This window comes from Monodelphis domestica, chromosome 6 (assembly GCF_027887165.1).
Source record: "Monodelphis domestica isolate mMonDom1 chromosome 6, mMonDom1.pri, whole genome shotgun sequence".
NCBI lineage: Eukaryota > Metazoa > Chordata > Mammalia > Didelphimorphia > Didelphidae > Monodelphis > Monodelphis domestica.
Window position 1 is genome coordinate 184,716,278 of NC_077232.1, and position 23,516 is coordinate 184,739,793.

The 23,516-nt window shown below is 37.6% G+C and overlaps 1 protein-coding gene across 6 annotated transcripts in view; it reads left to right on the top strand.

The window, feature by feature from the left end:
• The window catches only part of DCLK2 (doublecortin like kinase 2), a 218,733-nt gene that overhangs the window by 130,912 nt on the left and 64,305 nt on the right, over window positions 1–23,516 (top strand). For 4 of the 6 annotated variants that reach the window (XR_008913112.1, XM_056803678.1, XM_056803681.1 and 1 more), the window contains exons 3-6: window positions 5,003–5,105; window positions 6,362–6,466; window positions 8,044–8,094; window positions 14,818–14,912. Coding sequence is in view for 4 of the 6 variants with exons in the window: in XM_056803678.1 (XP_056659656.1) it covers window positions 5,003–5,105; window positions 6,362–6,466; window positions 8,044–8,094; window positions 14,818–14,912 (354 nt within the window). In the remaining 2 variants the exon portion in view is untranslated. The remainder of the gene's footprint in view (window positions 1–5,002; window positions 5,106–6,361; window positions 6,467–8,043; window positions 8,095–14,817; window positions 14,913–23,516) is intronic. The other 2 variants (XR_008913113.1, XM_056803679.1) reach the window with 1 other exon arrangement.

Here is a 23,516-nt window from a genome sequence, read left to right on the forward strand (position 1 = left end):
CACTATCATCCTAGGCAATGCCAAAAACCCCTTATGTTGCCCTAGAGAGGGGATTCAATCAGAGACCACCACCCACCAGACGGCAAACGATGGTGAATCCATCCTGTCATCTTTTTTAGTTTTTTCATTACCAAGGCTGATTTCCATGCTGCCATAGCTATCGCTGCATGTGTATTCATTGAATTGCTCAGCACTTTGGTGCCTAGCCAAATCTGGGATGTTCCAGATCTCAGCTTCTGCAATCAGCATTATCGTTAGTGATTATTTAATGCTATGCGAGAACATTTAAAACTAAGAGGTGTCCAGAGGAACAGAACATGCACCTGAGATGGGTTACAGCAAAATGAGTGGAAGGCCCCCCTTCCCTTCCCGCCATTTTACAGAGGAGAAGTGGGGATGCCATTAAGCAGGCTTTCTAACCAAAGAAGTCTCTCTGAGAGAGTGCCAACCAGGAAAATACCTCTTTAGGCCAATATTTTGCTGTCTCCGAATGTTAACATTCAAAAGAGGCCTCCAAAATGATTTACACATTTTATGGATGTGAGTCAGTTTAGGTTGGTGGTATGTTTCTTGTCAGGCAATGTCAACAAGGATTTACATAGCACCTAGTGTGTGCCAGGCAGTTTGCTAAGTGCTTTACAAATATTATCTGACTTGATCTTCACAACAACCCTTCAAGGTATGTGTTGTTGCCATCCCTATTTTATAATTGAGGCAATGAAGTCGAATAAGGTTTAAATGATTTGCCCAGGATTATAGAACTAGTAAATATCTGAGAGTATATTTGAACTCAGATGGTCCTGACTCCAGGTCCAGGGCTCTTTTTGAGAGAGAGAGAGAGAGAGAGAGAGAGAGAACACATACTCCAAGTATGGAGGATATCCAGGCAGGCAATACAGTATATTATTGAGAAACAGCAAGGAATCCAGTGTGGAAGAGAGAAATAAGGTACATAAAAATGGGAAAGGTACAAAGGAACTAGATTATGGAGGACTAAAAAAATCCAGAGGGTTTTCTCTTTAATCCTAGAATTAATAGGGAGCCACTAGAGTTTATTGAGTGAGGAAGGTGAAGTGGGACTTGGTCAGACCTTCACTTTAGGAAGATTACATTGATTGCTGAGTAAAGGATGGACTGAAGTAGAAAAAATTAAGGTACTGAGAACAACTTGCAAGCTACTATAATGGTCTAGGCATGAAGTACACCAGAGTGATGACAATGCCAAAGATAAGAATAATATTAATAACTAACACTATAATGTGCCAGACACTGTGTTTAGCACTTTACCATTACCATCTCATTTGATCCTCACAACAACCCGGGGCAGTAGGTGCTATTATTATCCCTATTTTAAAAATGAGGAAACTGAGGTAGAGTTAAGTGACTTGCCCAGGGTCATACAGTTACATAACTATTTGAAGTAGGGTTTGAACTCCAGGTCGGTCACTCTACCCACTCTACCACTTTGCTGCTTAAAAGAAGGAGGTAGAAGAGAGATGCTGTGAAGGTAAAATCACAGGGACTTAATGTGCAGGACAGGGGTAAGCAATGGAGAAATAAAGACTACAGTGACAAGCCTCTGTCCTCCAAAGCTTACATCCTATGAAGTGAGTACAGCATGTCCACAGAATACATGCTTCTAACATGAAGAGAGGAAAACCATTAACAGAGAGGAACAGGAAAGAACTTGGGGAGTGGATGGCTTTTGAACTGTGCCTTGAAGGAAGTTAAGCCATCTCTTCTCTAAGGTGGGAGTACAGAGAGTTCAGCTGTAGCTAGAGAGGAGAGCTTGCAAGAAAGTGAGCATGAATGGGTCAAGACTGGGTTAGCCAGAGGGAAGAATGTAAGAAGGAAAGAGTAATATGAAATTGGTTATCTGATAATTTTTTCAGGTAAATGCATGAAATTTTGAGAGGTTTGTCAGCAGCCTAATACTTTATATTTTGCCAAATTGAGATAATGAGAGACATGTTTATTTTCTATCAGCTTGTGTTTCTTCTGGGGGCAGGTAGATGGATAGAACACTGGGCTTAGAGTCAGGAAAACTTGAGTTAAAATCCTGCCTCAGATTCTACCTTTGTGACCCCTGGCAAGTCACTTAACTTCTTTCTTTTTGATTTCCTCATCTGTTAAATGGGTATAATAACACCTCCCTTCCAGGATTATGGTGAAAATCAAGTGAGATCATGATTGAATAGCACTCAGCAGGGTGCCTGGCACGTAGGAAATGCTTTATAAGGGTTAGCTATTATTATTATCTATAAAATGTCATGGGACTGGAGGGGAACCTATTAAAATAGTATCTCCCTAGCAGGGTTATTATAAGGCACAAATAAGATAACATGTAAAGAGCTTTGCAGTCCTGTATAAATGCAAGCTCTAATTACCATAGCCTCTCCTGCTTTGAAAGTGTAGGAAGAGATCCATAAGATAGCACAAATGAATGAAAAGAGCATCAGACCTAACCTCTAAAGACCTGAGCTCAAGCCCAGTCTCTGATACTTCTAAGTTGCCTGACCAGAACAAGTTACTTAGGCTGACCAAGGCTCCCTTGTTTCAAGGGTTAAACAGGGATAATGGTTAAACCACCTCAGTCACTATGCTGTTTTAAGGGAAGTGCTTTGTAAACCATAAGGCACTACAGAAACTTGAACCCTTAATTGTATAGATTATTTGAGGCAAACCTTAGCATTTTTGAAGCCTGCAGTTTACTGGAGTCAGCATTTTTAAAATTTAGCTCTTCTGACAAGTGCCGCCACAGTTACTCAAGAGCGGCATGCCACCTGCTGCCTTCTTGATGTAAGCCAAACTCCAAAATGCATACTGCTAGTGGTGGGCGAAATCATTAAAAGTGAGATTAGACAGCCAATACCCATGGCACTATGCAATAAAGAGAATTGTTATAGAAATGTGAGCCACCTTTTTAATTTGCTCTTGTCCCTAGATTTGCAAAAATTATCCCATTCAGGCATTATTAGTAGCTTAATCATTCACTTTGGCATTTATTCTAGTGGGATAAATATCAACTAATTTAGTACCATATGAAATATTTCCTTGCAATAAAATTTAAAAAATTAAAGACCTGGCTAGATAATGAAAAGAACAACATCATTTATGCAGGGTGTAAATGTATTATAGAGGAATATGATTTTTATGTTTGCCATAAAAGGTTGATTAATGAATAAAATCCTGTTTGATCAAATCAAATTAAATCCTATCCTATTTGAACTACCAGAATTGAAAATTAAGTGATCAAGATAGAAATGAAAAAGACAAAAAAAGGATAAAATTGATTTATTTCTTCAGTTTCCATGTTGAAAAATATTAGATTTTTTCATCAATATTTTAATGGTTTTACCTCTGAGGCAGGAATTGAATAGGAGGAAAATATTGGACTGAATTTGAGAAATTGAATGATGCTTCCTTTAAATGTTTCCAAACTGCCCACTGACACAAAAGCTCATTTTTAAACACTTATTATTCTAATAATATATCTAAAAATATATTATATTCACAAAATAACATTTTGTGAATCGTGGAGCTTTGTGATCCTATAGGAAGTAATCCTAAGGGAATGTTGGGAGCAAATAGACTCCAAAGATGGCTGGAGCATGAGAAGTAACTTTAAAAGTATTACTGAGAATAGTATCCTGTATCACCTTATCAGTCATACCTCAGCTTCCTTAGAATAAGCCTTCAATCAGGTCTTCCTGCATCCTTCCCCCACCCCCCACCGCCCCCCCCCTGCTCCAATTCATCCTCTATAGAGCCCTCAAAATTGGTACTCTTGAAGTGAAGGTCTGACTATGTCACTTCTCTGCTCAAAAATTTCAATGGCTACCCATTTCTTGCTTTTAGGATAAAATACCCATTTATCTTTAGGATAATCTGTACACTTCTTTTCTACATGGACTCAGCTTCTTTTTCCAAGCTAATTACAAATGGTACCTCCTCACATATACTCCATGCTTCAGTAAAGCCAGCCTTATTACTGTTCCTCATACAGGACCTTTTTCCTTTCCGTGTCTTTTCACCTTCCAAGCCTATCCTCTCCCATCCTCCCTTCACTTCCTGGAACCTTATCTTCCTTCAAAGCTCAGCTCAAGAACATCCTCTTTGAATAAACTTTCCCTTATCTCCTCTGTTTTTAATGTTCCTCCTCCCACCCCTCTTGACTCTGTATTTATTTTGCATATATCTTCTGTTGACTTATCTGTGGAAATGTTAAATCCCTTCATAGAGCTTGTATGCTACTTAGGGGAACTATTGCACTTTTGTAATTATGCCACTTGTACATAAAACAAAGACTTGAAAAAGGCACCTGGTGATGCAGTAAAAAGCTGGAATCAGGAAGACTTGAGCTCAAAGATGGCATCAGATACTTACTAGCTATTTAGCTCTGGGCAAGTCTGTTAACCTTTATTTGACTCCATTTCCTCAAACTATAAAACAGGAATGGTAATAGCATTACCTTGTACAGTCATTGTGACACCTGAGACTGAGATCCAAAATGCCTTAACAAATCTCAACATTATGGTGTAGTAGAAGGAATGCTGAAACTTGGAGTCATAGGATCTCAATGAAAATTCCAGCTCTGACATTTAGTATTGGTTGACTTTGACATCTCTGGGTCTCAATTTGTAAAATGAGAGGCTTGAACTAAATGACTTCTAATAACCCTCCTAGCTTCATGATCTCCAAAAAAGAAAAACAAATGCTAAAACACTCTCAAAATGTAACTAAACTTTTGTTATAAAAATCCTAAATGGCAGAGTTAGCATATAGCCCACGAAATCACATTAAGAAAGTTGTAGCGAGCAATATAGGGAAGCATATACTATGCTAATATTACATTATCTGTGTAAATACTGAGATTTCTGTACAATTTCTCAATTTCCTATGCTATTTTGTAAATATTGATTCTCCCCCACCACACACATACTTTCCTTATAGTTTCCACATAAAAGTATTTACATTTTTGTTTTTGGTTGTGTTTTTTCAGGTTACTTGCCTACAAGACTTTTTTGGTGATGATGATGTTTTTATTGCCTGTGGACCTGAAAAATTTCGTTATGCCCAAGATGATTTTGTCCTAGATCATAGTGGTAAGGCTTCGATTCTGAAACTTCTTAATGTCTACACTTTCTTTTTTCATTGTAATGCTATTTTTAGAATGAATTGCTCAGTTTATTCCAGTCTATATCAATACACTTTGAGAGAGTTTCACAAAAAAAAAAATCAGACAGGCCAGTAATATATAAGATCATGGATCTTTATTATTATATATTATCATTCAATAATAATCTAATAATCTCGTTATTACTTTCTGACATTTTAGTATTCAGTTTCTCCCTTCCTTCCCTCCATTCCCTGAAGCAGTAAATAGTTTGATATATTTTATGTCAATAACTTCATGGAATACATATTTCCATATTGCTCATGTCATATCACAGCATATTTAAGGAGTCTATGGTAATTGCAAAAAATGACTTGAGATACTCCTTTTGAATTTATGTCAAAATGAATTATAACTTCATCAGGTTGTTGAGAGTTTCCATTTCTGGTGCTTTCCTTTTGAGTCACCTATAGGGAATCCTTTGCTTATAAGTTCCATGTCTACTCATCCTAACATCCAATTCCTTGCATATCTGTCACTGGAGTTAGCCTGGTTCACTGGAAGGAATGTTGGACCAGCAGCTGGAGGAATTGTTCCTCAGTAGCCATGTGAGCTTGTTGAGTTACTTAACCTGAGGTGATGTTATCCATAATTTACAGGTAAGGAAACTGAAGCAAAGAGAGATCAGGTGACATAGCAAGTGATATTTCAGTCAACATTCAAACCTAGGCTTTTTTCTAACTCCAAATCAATAATTTTTCTCTTTATATTACAATTCTCAGCATCTCTGACTATTTCTCCCCCTCTTGCAAAGCAGGGAGATACTAGAATTTGATTAAGCTATAGATGGGGTTTCGTTAACATTCTAGTTGGGCCAAAGAATTTATTTCCTGTTGAAGGGTAGAACTAGGTGAAACATTAGACAAAATCTTTCTGCCTCCTCCCATTTCACATTTTCTATGTCTAGGATTAATTTTTTTCTCTTAAAATATAGAATAGGTCAGGAAAAAGTATATTACTTCCTAACTTAGCAGCACTAGCCCAACGGAAGATAAATTCAAGTATGATTTGTGATTCTAAAGTTGTTAGTCTTGTGATACTTGCTTTTTTTTATTAATGTTGCTTAACAATAATAAGGAAATGTCAAGCTAGGTTTCCAGCGCAATAAATTTCTACTGTCCATGATTTGCTTTGGGTCTAGTTCTGAAACCAGATATATTTAAAACTCCATCTGTTCCTCACTAGAGTGCCGGGTCTTGAAGTCATCATATCCTCGTTCCCATGGTACAGCTAAGCAGTCTGGATCCAAAAGTCCTGGGCCTTCCCGTCGCAGCAAATCACCTGCCTCAGGTACTAATGAAAAAGGAGTGGGTGTTCAGAACACTGGAGATTTGTTAGGTATTTTTCCCCCTGCTTTTATGGGGAGGATATCCTTGCCTCGAAATGAAATTTCAACTCTGTGAGTGAAGAGAACCTGAGAAAATAGCATTCATGCATTTTGTGCACATGAATTTGACAGGACCTCTTATTACACTTTCTGGAAATAAGAGAGAAGATTTGAAGCTGAGGAAATGCACATTGAAGGTTCATGTTCTACATTTGGAATTTGCAGTGATGGTTGTAGGGATTTTGTAACTACTCATTCATCATATTGAAAACCTCTTGGGGTTTTCCTTTGAGTTTTCACAAGTGCATCTCTATGTAACAGATGTGGAAGTACCCAACATTTGCCAATAAAAAAATGTTCCAGAATAAGCCTTTACTCATTGTGAACAAATGACTATCACTAATAATCCAGCTAATATTGTTCACTGGCTATCCAGCTAATACTATTTTTAAAAAAGACCCCAAAAGTCCCTAAAAGGGAAAATGTTAGCCAAAGCTGTTTATTTCTCTTTTGAGATATATGCTATTTCCCCCCAGACATTCTGTGAAGTACAACATTTATTAAGAGTAGTATCTTCTTCTCCTGGTCTCAGCATAACAAGGATTTTTAAAATGTGCAACATATATTATGGTTTGAATTTTAAACACTGTGGTAAGAATGTAGGATACTGACCTTTAGTGTTGCCAGTTTTGTTTTTTTAAGTCCAATCTGTTTATTCCAAAAAATACTAGCTTGCTGAACTCCTATTGACTTTTCCCATAGCAACTTCTTTAATAGTTACACTATAGTTGAGGAAAGTAATGCTTAAAATGCCATTAGTACTTTTAAATATTTATTAAAAAACAAAACAAAACCTCAGTTGTATTTTTTTTTTCAGGCCTGGAGCCCTCTCAAGATCCATAGTAATCTTGTTGCTAGCTCATTTTTAACTTCTGCCATTGAAAAATCATTTTAAAATTAATCACATTAAGACTAGTATAATTAACTTTTGATATGGGGTTCTTTTCCAGTAATTTGGGAGAACCAGTTTGAAAGTCTGCAAGGGATACTTACAGAAATGAAGCAAATTTGGAGGAAAAATACTTCATGAGAAAACTAGACATGGCAAAAATTGTCACTAATTTTTTTTATAACCCTTACTTTCTGTCTTAGTAACAAGAGCAAGGACTAGGCAATTGGGATTAAGCGACTTGCCCAAGGGCCCACAGCTAGAAAGTATCTGAAGCCAGATTTGATCCCAGGTCCTCTGGACTCCTGGCCTGGCTCTATCTACTGAGCCACCTAGCTATCCCCATTATTTTTTTATGGTATCCCCAAAGCCTGTCTTGACATCAAGAGTTTGTGAAAACAAGACACTGACCTCTGAGTTTTTAACTTGACTTTGACTTGCTATTCCCACTCTCCTCCCTCTTCTTCCCCACTTCTCTTTGGTGCTTTGGTTGTTATGCCCTTCTATCTTTATTTCTTTATGCATGTTTAGAGCTTTTGAATAACTATTCTCCTTAATGTTTCCTCCTTTGTTTGTACTGAATGTGTACAGTAAAGAGGGGTGGCCTCTACTCCACTGCTCATTCTACAACTAAATCCTCAGGTGAGCCATTGTCACTAGGGTTGTGATAATGCTGCTGCTGCTGCCACCTACCGCCACTGCTGCTGCTCCATTCTCTTTTTTTCTCCATTTCCATGAATGCATTTGGGCTTATTCCAGTGGGCATCAGTCTGTCTGCACAGTGCAAAATGCACCCTAGGATGCTGGGTGCTCTTTCCATGCCTTTATGTGTGTGTGTGTGTGTGGTGTAGTTCCAGTAGGAAATGAGTTAGAAACAAAGCTCTCTCATCCCACCCCCTGGAGCTTCTGATCTAAGACATTCTCTTTTAAATAAAATAAAATTTGCTTGCCATTTGTAACAGAGTGTTAGAAATGCCATGCTAAGTCCAATAGCACCCAGAAACATATGTACATTCAAGGGAATCGCTGAAGAGGTTTGTCATAGGATCTGAAATGCTGTAAAAAAAAAGAAAATTATCCAAAACAGAGTTGAGAAAGTGTTTGTACACGTTGGCAAAGTTTCACAATCAAAAAAGCAGGGAAGCCTCTTTTAATCTGAATCTATCAGCTTGTTTGCAAATACGAATGGTCTTTTTCTTCTTAACTGGAAGCATGATTCATAGTGTGTTTGTCCTCTAAATCAGCCATCCCAAGATGTAGTTCACATAAGTTGGACTGTAAATAACAAAAATCTTCTAAAATAACATAAGTTCAACAGGTATCCGAAATATCTGTCTGGTTTCAAAACTTAGACTGAGGTCAATAGAGAAGATAGCTTACTCTTTAACAGAAACTATTTAGAGTTTGCAATCTCACTCAGAGTATGCTGGACCTTCTTTATTTAAAAGTTAGTCTGATGCCTACTCAGTACATCAGCTGTCTTGGTAAGTCCAGTTAAGTTTATATAATTTAATTTGAATGTAATTTTATTATATTTCAATAATTCTCCTCCTTTTGATTTTGATATTTTATAGTTTAAAGTCAGGAATGGGGTAAGAAAGATTTTATACCATAATATGGTTTCTTTCCAGTAAAGAAGCCCTTGTAGGAAGAAAAGAAGGCAAGGAGGGAAGAAGGAAGCATTTATTACCTACCTACTAAGTGTCAGGCACTGTGCTAAACACTTTACAAATATTGTCTCATTTGGTTCTCCCAATAACCCAGGAAGTAGATGCTCCTATTATCTCCATTTTACGGGTGAGAGAACTGAAATAAATAGAGGTTAAGTACCTTCCCAAGGGTCATATAACTATTAGTAAGTCTCAAAGGCTGGATTTGAACTTGGGTCTTTCTGCCTCTAGACCCCTGTCCATTGCCTGTTTTCTGGTATTCATAAGTATGATGGTGTGCTTTTGCTATAGAGAAATGGTGGTATATGTGCTGCCAGAGCAAGCCCTAGGGAAGAGAAGCTGGGTTTGGAGTCAAGAAAATCTAAATTCAAGCCCCATTTCTGATGCTTTTTAGCTGTTATGACTCTAAGCAAATGACTTGACCTGTAGGTATGTCAGGCAACTAACTAGAACTTACCTACAAGACATAAATTATGTGCTCCAATTTCCATAAATAGATTAGGAAATCAAAAACGGTGTCCTTACTTACAAAATGTACCTCAACATTTTACGTGAGCAGCCCTCTTCATAAAGGATCTGAAATTGAGCCATGGGATAATCAATTTCAGAGAGAAATAGTAATATTAACTTGAGACAGGAAAAAGACTTTCACCCAGATCAAAAATAATGCTATGAGTGAGGTGGTCTGAGTGTTTAATCTAAACCGAGATTGACTCTCTCCTCAAAAACACTTTGTAATGAATGCCAGCAAACATCTAATATTTATATTCTGAGTAAATGCAGATGGGGAAACACTGACAAGATTTTGCTTTAGGAAGTATTAAATCTGTTTGCTGGTTGCAAGAGTTGGACTTATGAAGCCTTTTGTTCTACCAGGGGAGAAATTATTTAAAGGGGAGGGAGGGAAAAAAATCTCCTTTATTCTTTAAGAATGGAAAAGTTGGGAGATATTCCCCTAGGAAAAGAAAGATACGCTTTTAAGTCTATTTTTTGTCAATATACATTTAATAGCCAAAAAGTACTATGTTACAGAGGACGTGGTTAGCTGTTTTCTTAGCTATGTACTTTGTATACTTTGGAGTGCCAGAGATTAGATAGTAACTATTATAATAACAGTATCCTAGTAACCTGGTCATGGAGTATATATGACTTAATGATCTTTTCCAAGAGAGAATTGTGTTTGGGAGGGGAAAAAACAAACTTATTAGGTCCTCCTATGTGCCAGGCACTGGGCTAAGCACTTTATTATTATTTGCTCATTTGATCTTCATAACCACCCTGGGAAGTAGGTGCTGCTGTTATTACTTCCATTTTATAGTGGTGGAAACTGAGGGAAGCAAATTAAATGACTTGTCCAGGATCACAGGTAGAATAAGTGTCTATTTGAATTCAGGTTGCCCCAGTGCTTTATTCTATCACCTTCTAAATAGGTGAGCAGAAAGCATTAGATATAGTCAAAAGACCTGAGTTTGAATTCCAGCTCAGTTATTACCTGTGTGCCCTTAAGTATACTAGTCCACTAGTCTTTAGTTCCTGCATCTAAAAAAAAACAAAAACAAGAGGATTGGAGTTGAGAAATCTCTTAAGAAGCCCCTTCTAGCTCTTAGTCTTCTAACTATGATTTTTTTAGTAAAGAGTATCAGTAAAATCAGAGCCGCTAAGTGAGACAGTAGATAGAAGACTGGATCTGGAGTCAGAAAGACTCATCTGTCTGAGTTCAAATCTGGCCTCAGACACTTACTAGTTATGTGACCCTGGACAAATCACTTAATCCATTTGCCTCAGTTTCCTCATCTATAAAATGAACTGGAGAAGGATATGGCAAACCACTCTTGTCTCTGCCAAGAAAGCCCCAAATGGGATCATGAAGATTTAGATGTGACTGAAACAACTGAACAACAAAAATCATTAGCTATGAAATTTATTAGAAAAATGCTTAGACTTAGGTTTTAATATTAAATTATTGGAATTTGTAAGATATTTGGGGAAAATTGGACCTAGAAAAAAATTTTTTAATTAAAGAAAAATAGTTGGAGAAAACAGTAAGAGGTCAGAGTGATCACTGATTTTCTTCTAGTTTCTGACATCTTTCCAAACTTACCTAGCAAGACAAATTTATTTTCTGAAAATATGTCAATGAAGACTCACTAAGTATTGTTGAGAGGTATAGGGGAGCTGCTATCAACCCTTAAGGACTTTCCCCACTTATAATGCTTATTTCCTATGAATTTCTGCCTCCAAACTGGAATTTTTAAAAAGAGACTTCTTTGACATTTTCCCTTGTAACTAGAATTAGATAACCTCAGAGAAATAATCAGACCAGTTTTATGTTTTCTGCTAATATCAGATAAACTTATGCCCACACTTGCTACAAAAATGATCAACAGAAATACAGCTTTCTTATATTAAATAATACTATTAATTCCCATTTAACTTTGCTAATACATTCTAGCACAGAAATGTCAACTACAACATCACCAAAACTCCTGAGTGTGGCCTAAACTAAATTAAAATGTAGTTGGGAAATATTTAGCAAAATAAATAAAAATTCAGTGAGATAATATTACATTTTAAAAGTAAGCAAATATGGAGGCCATAAAGATCCTTTGACACCACTGGCCTACTAGATAGTATTGGGCTTGATTTCCCACCCCACAGGAATTGTACTAAGTCACAGCTGACTTTTGATCTGCATTGGTCCATGCAGTTTTCAAGCTATAAATTTGCAACAAATGCAAAATGATAAGTTGTTGGTATCTTTGTAATCTAGTTAGCTATTACATGATTTTTAAAAAATAAGCAGTTTTTTTTGGACTTTAAAAATTATTGATCTTTCTGTAATTAAGAAGATGATTCCTAAAAGAAACAGAAATAAAATACCTAGATTGAAGTCTCTGAAGACCAACTTTTCAAATTTGGATATTAGTGTTTAAATGTGGTTTACCTAACCATAAGCAATAGTTCATCAAAGACAATGAACTACCTCTTCAATAGGAGCTAATTGTTCAGGTATGAGTTGGAATTTAAACGGTCTAGTTAAGCTCCTAATGCTTATTTATGTTATTTAAACATATAAAAGAATGGTTAATGTCAGGCAGTCATTGTTGACATGGCTGTGTTTCCAGAATGAAACAGAATTTAGAGGGTTATTTTGCTTTGTGTCCTTTACATACTCTGTCATCACTTACACAGGAGAAGATTTTAAATTATTAGGAGAACCTACATGGAGTATGAGGAAGTTGTTAGAAGAAACCAGAGATAATTCACAGAATGAAGTCTCTGCTATGGTGAAGAAAGAAACACTGAAGAATGAGCACTAGAAAATAAAATAAGTGAATATATTGAAAGGAATTCCAAATTATATAGCTAGAAGCCAGTTGAAAACTATCCGGAGGTCAGAATCCGGAGGTCATGGTGAATGATATGCTGAATAGGGGTTGATGGTCTTGAGGAAAGCAGGGACATGATGAGTAGAAACTGCAAGATAAATTTTTCTATAGGAGTATCTAATTTGGGGTTCACCATTTCAGAGACTTAGAACAGATTCGGACAGAAGTACCCTAAATGTTTTTAAGTCATGAGACTGCAGAACTTTAGAAGGAGAAAAATGATAGGAATTACTAGCAAGAATTCATCTGGAATGGTCATGGCATAACTTTAGTGAGTTTCATTTTGATATTCCATTGAGACAAAAATTCCCCACTGTTTTCTTCTCCACCCTGGATAGAAGAGATCATTATCTTAATTATAAGGGGAGGGATTAGAGTTTTAAAGCTCAAGTCAAGCCAATAAGTATTTATTAAACTCTTCATGAGTCAAGCAATTTGCTAAGAGCTGGGGATACAAGAGGTAATAACACAGTCCTTGCCTTCAGGGAGCTTACAATCAGTGGGGAGAATGACATGCAAACAATTATATACAAATAAGATATAGGAGGGATAAATTGTAGATAAGAGGGAAGGAACCAGCCTTAAAGGGGATTGAGAAAGACTTCTTTTTAAAAATTAAAAAAAGTTTAATAACAATATCACTTCTTTTTCCCCTCCTCTATGCTTTGAGAGGGTAATTCATATGATAACCATTGTGCCTGTGAAGTGATGCAAAGCATATTTCCATAGAAGCCATGTTCCAGAAAAAAAAACAAAAACAAAAACAAGTAAGACAAATAAGGGGGAAAGTATGGTTTAGTTTGGTTTCTGACTCCATCAATTATCTCTCTGGAGGGGGCTAGCATATTGGAAAGACTTCCCACACAAGGTGAGATTGTAACTAAGACTTGAAAGAAAGCGGGAAAGCCAGGAGATAGAGATGAGGAGAGAGCAATAGTCAAGGAAAATGCAGAGTAGGGAGGAGTATTTTGCAAAAACAATAGTGAGGAGCTGAAAGGGAGTGAGGTGTAAGGGAAGGAAGGAAAGGTAGGAAAGGCACACATATGATGGGCTTTAAAAGGTAAACTCAAGATTTAATATTTGGTCTTGGATGTAATTGGGAGCCACTGGAGTTTATTGAATAGGGAAATGACCCAGTCAGATCTTCCCTCTATGGAATCCCTCCAAGTGGTACCAGTTTTAAGGGAAAGGAGGGTTATATGCTAAGAGGAATTGTGAAGAACTTGGAAACAAATTGGTTAAGGTGGTAAGAATACAGAGGGAGGTAACGTCCAGGTTGCAGATGTGGGTGACTGAGATTATTGTGGTACCCTTGACAGTGATAGGGAATGAGCATAAGAAGTTTCTGATTATTACAGGTTGGTAGCATCAACTATGGAGCATTTCTTCCCATATTTCTGTCCTTTATGGATATGGGATCTGATTGATGTGGGTACTCCCTCCATCAGTGCAGATAACCCACCCATGCCTTCTCTTCTTCTCTATGTTTCCATGAATCCTCAACGGGATGCTGAGTTTCTCTTATCATAGGATAAGAATCAATGGAATAGCAATGGCTCAAGGGGCTGATCTGTCTGAATAGGCAGATGTCCCCTTCCTCCAAAGCTATTCCACATATATTCTCCCTGGAATCTTCTGATCACTTAAAGAAGAAAACTCCTTTTCTTCCCTGCCCCAACCCCTTCAACATAGAGACATATTTCCTTGGCTTCCCTGCTAAAGCTAACTTTCTTTTCATAAGCCTTCAGAAAAAAGGTAGGTGCATCTAAATATAGCTTTGCCTAGAGACAGGTGGATAGACTAGATTAGAGACAGTAAATTCATGGGGGAAAGGGTGGCAAAACTTCCAAGTAAAGTCAGAGCTAGATTAAAATGTATGTAATTGGGAAATGTTTAATAAAAATGCAATACAACACAAGATAATATCATTTGGGGATTTTCTAAGCAACCATGCAGCTGAAGTGAACCATTCCCATTTGAGTTTGACACCCCTGGGCTCAAGAATATCCCAAGAAATTGTTAGTCTCTTAAGAGTCTTTGATCTCTAAGTCTATTTCACTCATTTAATTACTAAGATCAATGAAACTGGTTTTTGAAGTAGGTTGACCCTATCCCTCTGTATTACCAACTCTGTGTTATGAGGTACCATTTCAGATTATAACCTTTGGTGCTGATTTGCAGCTTGCTTTGAGCTTTCTTTCTTGTAGTAGAGCATGTGCATAATTAATATTTTAGAAGAATCTGATGACTTCATATTCTAATAACCTTTCCCTCTTTGTTTTCTTACTTTGCTGTTGTGCAACCAGTTAATGGGACACCCAGCAGTCAGCTTTCCACTCCTAAATCAACAAAATCCTCCAGTTCCTCTCCAACCAGTCCAGGAAGCTTCAGAGGACTCAAGGTATGGAGTACAACATCCCAGATGAAAGTTGAGGGTGATTTTGTCATTCACTTTAGACAGGCTGTTTTGATGACATTCTCAAATGTAGCATTGGTGTGTAGAAAAGTAGAACACGTGAATAAGCAATTGAATTCATTTTAGCTTATGTTGATTAAGTGTCTTGTGGGTGTATATGCAGGGATACAGAGTTGAAAACTAACCCTGACTGAGGCAGTTAGGTGACACAGTGGATAGAGTGCCAGGCCTGGAGGCAGATGAACAAATCTGGCCTTGGATACTTCCTTTGTGACCCTGGGCAAGTCATTTAACCCCAGATGCCCAGGTCTTACTGCTCTTATGATTTGAAACTGATATTTGTATTACTTCTAAGAGAGAAGGTAAGGATTTTAAAAAATTAACTATAATATAATAATATATTAATATATTTTTACATAATATATTTTTACAAATAACTAAGAGTGAGAAAAGTACACAAGAAAGGGTTAAGTGGAGAAGCTTGGGAGATTAGGGTCTGGATCATGCTGGAAGATGTTCTCACTGAGTGGGTGATACCTCATCTGGGAATGAAAGGAAGAAACAAGATAATTTACAGAACAAAATAAGTAAAAGATAAGAAAATGACTGGTGGTCTAGTTTGACTGGAAATGTGGTGTGTGTGTGTGTGTGTGTGTGTGTGTGTGTAGAAGTGTACCATGAAGTAAGAATGAAAAGATGGTTTTGATCCAGACCACAGAGAACTTTCAGAATCAGAGCAAAGGAATCTGTATTTTTCCCAGTAGATATTTAGGAACCCATTATGGTAGTCCATTGGAGAGGTAATGAAAGTAGAGTCTATGGGAATGGAAAGATTTGAAAGTCAGATTATGAAGGTGGAATGGATAGGACTTGGCACTGATTGGGTTGATGAAGGACAGAAAAGATTCACATAAAAGGAGCTTTTTTTTTAAGCAATTGCTTGCCCCAAAGAACTCTTGGAAGTGATTCCATTAAGCCTATGCCTCATATAAAAACTTTAATGAACTAGAATCTCATTAAAAACCATTGTGCTATAGAATGTTGTAACAAAATAAAAATAATACAGAGATTGGGTTTGTTTGTTTTTTTTTAGGAGGGAGACAGAGAAAGTGAATGAAGTAATATTCATCACTATTCATCACTTCTTTCTCTGGAGATGCACATGTTGTGGGAGAGCTTGTGATATTATCTGGTTCAGGAGGGTGTACACTTAAAGAATTACCAACCTCCAATGAATCTTTAAAAATAGAGGAATTTATTGAGTGAATGACTGGGAGGCAGGTGCAGGTGAAGTCTGCCTCCCCTGGGGAGAAGGGATCCAGGATTTATATACATTAAAGGAACAGAGACTATGTGACTTAGAAAGGAATGTGGAGAGAGGGACCAACAAGGGGATTAGGTAACATTCCAGCGTGAGGTGTCTTGGTGCCTGGGATAGAAGGACAGGTATACATCATTTATGACATCTTGATCATAAAGGTGGGTGAGTTGCCTATCTCAGAGAACCTAGTGATGTTTGAAGTACAAACAGAACTAAGACCATGCTAAGACCCTTATCTTAAAACTAGTGTAAATTCATCTAAAACAGAAGGCAGAGAATCCTTTGTTTATTCAGTCCTCTCTGTTGCACCAGGGCTGGCTTTCTTCAGCCACCAGCATTCCTGGGGTCTAGGATAGAGAAATTCCTCACATACTCTTTCAGACCTGGGATTCCTCTAGGGACTTGGGGTGTCCAAGGGACCCTGTACCCCATTCCAGACATATATATCATTCTTCAAACAATATTTCTGTTTCTATATGTAATGGTTTCTGGGGACTACTTATTTCACTCTTCCTAATTTTACATAGGTGTTTTCATATTTTGCCAAAATTAACCTGTTCATCATTTCTTATGGTGGAGTTGTATTACATCACAATCATATGCCACAACTTGTTTAGCCATTTCCCAATTGATGGGCTTCCCTTCATTTCCCAGTTCTTTTCCACTACAAAGAGAACTGCTATAAATATTTAAGACTTAGACTCTTTTCCTTTTTCCTTGATCACTTTAGGAAATAAACCTAAGAGTGACATTGCTGGGTCAAAAGATATATACAGTTCTAGAACTCTTTGAGCATAATTCCAGATTGTTCTCCAAAATGATTGGATCTAACACTGTATTAGTGTCCCCATTTCTCCATATCCCCTCCAGCATTTGTTATTTTACCCTTTTATCATTTCAGCAAATCTGATAGCTATGAGATATCTCAGAGTTGTTTTGATTTGCATTTTTCTAATCATTAATGATGTAGAGCATCTTTTCATATCTCACATCTAAAATATGGTGGGAATTTTGCCAAATTGATGGGCAATTCACCAGTTGCTAAATGGTCAAAAAATATGAACAGTTTTTGGATGAAGAAATCAAAGCTATGTGTAATTATAGTAATATTCTTTGGATGAAATTTCACTTAGTGGAAAAAATGTTGACCAGAAAGAAGAGATATTGAATAGTGAGTGCTGTTGCTGAAAAATGGTGTAACTTTGGCCAAGATTATACTTGCCATTTAGAGTAATACAATTAAGCAGGAGCAGAGGTCGGACCTAATTCCTGCTCTCCTGATGCCATAGAATTTGAGTAAACAGTAAATTGGATCTGGAGATTGTCAAAATGGCTAAATAGTCACTTTTCAAAAAATTGCCAACCATAACAACTTAAAAAATTTTATAAGGGAATTATGTACCAAATACATCTGAGTAGGTTGAAATCTATATGTAAGAAAAGAGAACCATCTCCTCCTCTTTGTAAAAACCTGATGAAGTAACACCTAAAAATTTTTATACTTGAGTTTTCATTTTTCATTAGAATCTATGTGCCTGTCCCAAGGAATACCAGTAAGTTCACAGGCTTGTAGCGCATTATTTAACTATAAGAATGCCCCACAACAACCTCCCCCCCTTCTAAAAATCTCAAGAAATTACAGACTATTGTAATAGATAATCTGTGTAACACCATTTCTTGTTGATGTGACTGATGTACTCTGGCTTGAGACTAGAGGGCTGCTACTAGTAGGGGACATACCTGAGGGCTGCCTAGTTAAAATGGGGATAGGTGTACTTTGAGTGACACTGAGAGATACTGCTACAGGGGAATGCTCTGGGATCTGCCTACTGATCACTATTGATGACTAGTAGATCAATCTATTTCCTAATCTCCTCCTCCCTTCACTCCCAGATGCCACACACTCCCTCAACCTCTTCACTTCCCCCAGCCTCTCCCTCCCAGTTCCTTTTTGAAGCTTGTGGCTTTGCCCCTTCCCCACCCCCACCCCCACTGGACTATGAAGATACTCGTTTTCTTTCTCAGGTAAGGGGTTTATTGGGAAACAACAGGATAGAGAATTGAGGAAAGAGGGATAAGGGTTTCCCTAAACTATAAGGAGAATTTGAGGGTTTGGGAAATCAGTCCAATCACAACTGTGACAGGGGGACAGTCAGAGAGATGGAGGACAACTGTTATTCTTCTTTTCTTCTTCACAAAGCCACCAAGGTCTCTCAGCCTAATTTCAGAAGCCCCTCTCAAGGATCCTTCAGCCTGGGACAGAAGTTAATAATATTAGTTCTCAGCTCCTTCCCCCTACAGCCAGGCTTGCCTCCTTTGATCAGAAAAACCCAGAGAGATCCAAAGTTTCCTGGTCAGTCCACCCCAGAGAGAGCAGAGGTTTCTCCTTCAGCCTGGCTTTCCTCCAACTGTCTTTTCCTGGGAACACCTGGGGACAGCCCTTTATAAGCAAAGTAGATAGAGTACCAAGTTTGGAGCCAGGAGGATTCATCTTCTTGGATTCAAATCTGACTTCATGTACTTACTAGCTGGTTGACCCTGAGCAAGTCACTTCACCATGTTTGCCTCAGTTTGCTCATCTGTAAAAAGAGCTGGAGAAGGAAATGGCAAAGCACTCCAATATCTTTGCCATGAGAACTCCAAAGAGGGTCACAAACAGTCAGACATGACTGAAAATCACATTACCTCTTCATACTTTCTTTTCTGCATAATCATTCTCCTTGTTCTCCATATGATTCTTATACTCAACCAACGTACTGGAGATCTTTTGATTCTTTTTAATATCTTCAGGGAGCCAGAATGGTACTTGGAATGTTCATCTAGAATTTATTAAATACCTACTATGTGCTAGTTCTGAGGATACAAAGAAAGATAAAAATCAGCTCTTTTCTAAAAAAAATCTTACAGTTTAATGGAAAATACTGTGAAGTTTGGATTTGGCTATTTCCTTATTGCAACAATGAAGGTACTTAGCTCTTCCTTGATAGTGAAAATAAATTGTAATCCCCTATCTATTTTTAGATTTGAATCCCCAAAGTGTAAACTCAGTATTTAAAGTAGATCTACCCATTTTTAGCTATACAAAATGTATTAACTAACCAAAAAAAGGTGTTAACCAACCACAAAAGGTGTTAACCAACTACAAAAAGGTATTAACTAACCACAAAAAGGTGTTAACCAACCACAAAAGGTATGAACATCCATTTCATACATTGGGTGGGCAGTCCTGGAGAGGAGCATCTGCTGTGATTGGTAGACGTAAAATTTAGGGGAGGTGACACAAGAGAAAAAGATCTTTAAGTAGAGGAAACAGAAGCACACCGATATAGATCAAAGGATCAGTCACTTGGAGCTGGACTGGAGATCAGTGACTTGGGGTTGGAGTGAAGAAGAATCACTCAGAGGAGAGACTGGAAGACAGATACTCAGACTTGGAATGAAGACACTTGGCTGTGGAACTGGACCCCTGGAGGAGTTCATGCAGGATACCTCAGACTGCTTTCCTTTTAGATGGTCACTATGATGAGTGAAAGGCTGACTTAGTTTCCTTGCCTTTCTGGAGGTGTGAACCCCTAAGAAAGGCCCATCATCTTGAGATTTCTTTCCCCTGGCTGGGGCTTATAATTTCTACCAGGCTCTGAGGAAGCCAAGGCGCTCTCCCTCTCTCCCTCTCTCCCTCTCTCCCTCTCTCCCTTTCTCCCTTTCTCCCTCTCTCCCCTCCCCTTATCTCTCTTCCTTAATATCTTCTCTCGGTTGTAAAATAAACTACCATAATTCCATTTACTTGAGTAATTCATTTTGGGATTTAGAAATTAAATCCCTGGTGACCACCAACTTAAATATTCAAGTCCAACTATAATATAAATTTAACATTATAACATATGAATAACTAGGCAAGGTATATTGTTAGGTAACAGAGGAAAGGAGGAAAGTCTTCTAGCCTAAGATGAAACTTTGGGTGAGAAGTGAAAGCCATGGAAGGCAGGAAGCAGAGAGGAAGAGGGAGAGAATTGAAGGCATGGGGTAGAGCTAGTAAAAAATGCCTGCAGTAGGGAGGTTAAATGTGTAGTTTGAGGAATGGTAGGAAGGCCAACTAGAAGTATATTGCAGAATAGTACTTGGAAGGAGAAGAGAGATGTAAGAAGATTAGAAAGGCAGGAAAAGGGGCCAAGTTATAGAGAGCTTGAAAGTCAAATGGAAGATTTTACATTTGATCCTGAAAGTAATAGGGAGCCACTTGAATTAATTGAATAGAGAGGAGGTGACATGCTTGCATCTGGACTTCAGGAAAATCACTTTGAGAACTGAGAACGAGCTGTAGTGGAGTGGAGATTTGAGGCAGGAGACTAAACAGTAGGTGTTTGCAGTAGTCCAGGTATGAGATTATAAGGGCCTCTACTAGAATAGAGGTAATGTCAGATAAGATAAGAGGATATTATAGATGTAGAAATGATAGGACTTGGCAACTTATTCTCCATATATAACCAGCCTCTTCCTTTTCCTGTTGTCCTTGAGTTTTTTTTTTTTAAACCCTTACCTTCTGTCTTAGAGTCAATACTGTGTATTGGCTCCAAGGCAGAAGAGTGGTAAGGGCTAGGCAATGGAGGTCAAGTGACTTGCCCAGGGTCACACAGCTAGGAAGTGGCTGAGGCCAGATTTGAACCTAAGACCTCCCGTCTCTAGGCCTGGCTCTCAATCCACTGAGCTACCCAGCTGCCTCCTGTCCTTGAGTTTTTAAAAAAGATTTATTGGTATCTTTTATTTTCATAATGCCTCAATTTTTCTCTGTATTCTTTTCCTTCCTACTGCCTAGAGGGTGATCCCTTATAACAAATATTTTTATTTAAAGTAAGAAGAAATAATCAACACATAAAAACCCCTAATATATTTAGTTTTCTACACCTGTGACCTACTTTTGCAAAGGTGTGTGTGGGAAGACATCTTTTTATATCTTTTTTTGTGAAATTTTCATAGGTATGTGTTGATTTTTCATTTATGCTTGTTGTAGTCATCATATATATATACACACACTCACACACACATACATATGTACACATATTTTTTTCCTGGCTTTGCTTACTTTATACTAGTTTATTGAAGTCTTTTCCTATTTCTCTGTATTCATTATATTCTTTTCTCAAAGTACAATATTATATTCTATATTTTGTCTAGCCATTCCTCAGTTGATATACATCTACTTTGTTTCCAGTTCTTTGCTCTTGCTAAAAGTGTCTGTTAAAAATATTGCAGTGCATGTGAAGAAGTTCTCTTTTTCAAGGATTTCCTTGGATTATATGCTTAGCAATATAATTTCTAGGTCAAAGAATATAGTCATTTTAATCATTTTTTCCATTTCTATAATGATTTTATTCCTTCACAGCTCCACCAACCACATATTCTTGTGCTCGTCTTTCCACAATTCCTTTATCATTGACTATTCTAGTTTTTTGCCACCTTTTCTAATTTTCTGGGTAATAGGTGAAACTTAGGATTGCTATGGTTTCAATTTCTTTTGTTATTACTAATATAGAATGTTTTCCTATAATACTGGTTTGCAATTCTTCTTTTGAGAAGTTTGTTCATATTCTTTGACCCACTTCTCTAATTGTTTTTGGTCTTATATATTTCTATTAGATATTTCTCTATATATCTTGACTGTCAGACTTTTACCAGTGATATTTGATACAAAGAATTTCTGCTAAAGGAATTAAGAATGCTATCCACCCATTGTGAGCTTAGGCAGGTTAGGAAATGATGACAGTAGGTGTTGAGTTTAAGATATTTGTGGGAGACCCAGTTTGATATTTCTAATAAAGAGTTTGAATTAGATGAATAGATCTTAGAATCTCCTATATAGAAATAACTGAATCGATGGGAGCTGGTGAGAACACTAAGTGAAAGAGTATATTAGAAGAGAAGAGGGCCCGGGACATAGCTTTGGAGGACACTACAATTAGCAGATATGACATGAAAGAAAATCCAGAAAAGGAAATGGAGAAAGAGGGGACTGATAGAAGAACTGGAGAGAGAAAATTTTATGAAGACCTACAAATGAAAGTGTCAAGAAGTAGAGGGTGATTGACAGTGTCAAAATCTTTAGAAAGGTGAAAAAGCAGAGGGTCAGAGAGGGAAGCCATGGGATGTTTGGGGAGGAATGAAACAGTTCAGAAGAGGTAAGGGGTATAGTGAATCAGTTAGGTAGGGTTCAGTTGAAATTTTGTAATAATAAATTCAATTGACTTAGAATAATTTCATGATTTTCTCCAGCTTCATTCTGTGACATATGATTAGGAACAAAGGAAGTAGATGGTGGATATAATCCAAGGCAGAAGTTTGGCAAGGCAATACCAGCCATAAGATAAGGGACTGTAGAGAAGAGGACAGTTTAGAGTTGAACTGATTCACTACCAGGTCAAAATAGAGTAGGAAGGAAAGAATAGCTAACACAGGGGTGATGGCCTGGGAAAGAAAGAAGGATAGAAGAATCTGAGGTCACTGTGAGAAAAGGGTCGGAATGTTTCAAGATGGAGAGGTAGAATGACAACAACTTATGACCAGATGAAAGAATGTCATCATTCCTGAACATGGAAATGGAACATTTGCAGATGTTCAAGATAATACTGAAATAGACTGGAAAAGTTAGTCATAGGAAATGAGTAAGTTGGGGAAATGTATGGTTAGAATGAACAAGTGTGAATATGTATGTTTGAAGTCTCCTTTCATGAGGGCAGGAGTTAGGGAGTAAAGACTGAGAACTAGGCATAACTCATTGATGGAGAAAGGACAGTGAACTACTTAGCAGCTTCCAGAATCTTGATTGGGTTAGAAATATGGATCAAATGAACCTCAAAGGAGGAGAAATTCCTGAGTTATGACTATAGAAGAAAAGACAGGAAATGGCAATGGAGAGCTAGGAGAATATTCTAACTCCCCAGGGTCTGGGCAAAGGGAGGTGTGAGTAGAAGTGCAATCAGTGTTGGAAAAGGTGTCTTTGAAATCCCTATTATCAAGAGGGAATCTGGTCTACTAGTATAAGAAGATGAGAGAAGAAAGAAAAAAGTTTAAGATGAAGGCAAGTTTGCTACCTGTGGAGCAGACATTTCAGAGAGCAGGATGGAGGGAAGGATTTAGCAATAGCAAGGGGTTGGACTCAAATAGAGATAAGGGAACAGGCAGTGGGAGACAGAGAAGGCAAGTTTTCAGATTCCAAATCCAATGCTGCTTTTATCCAAAATCTCACCCCATTCCCTTTATTTTTGCTGGCAAGT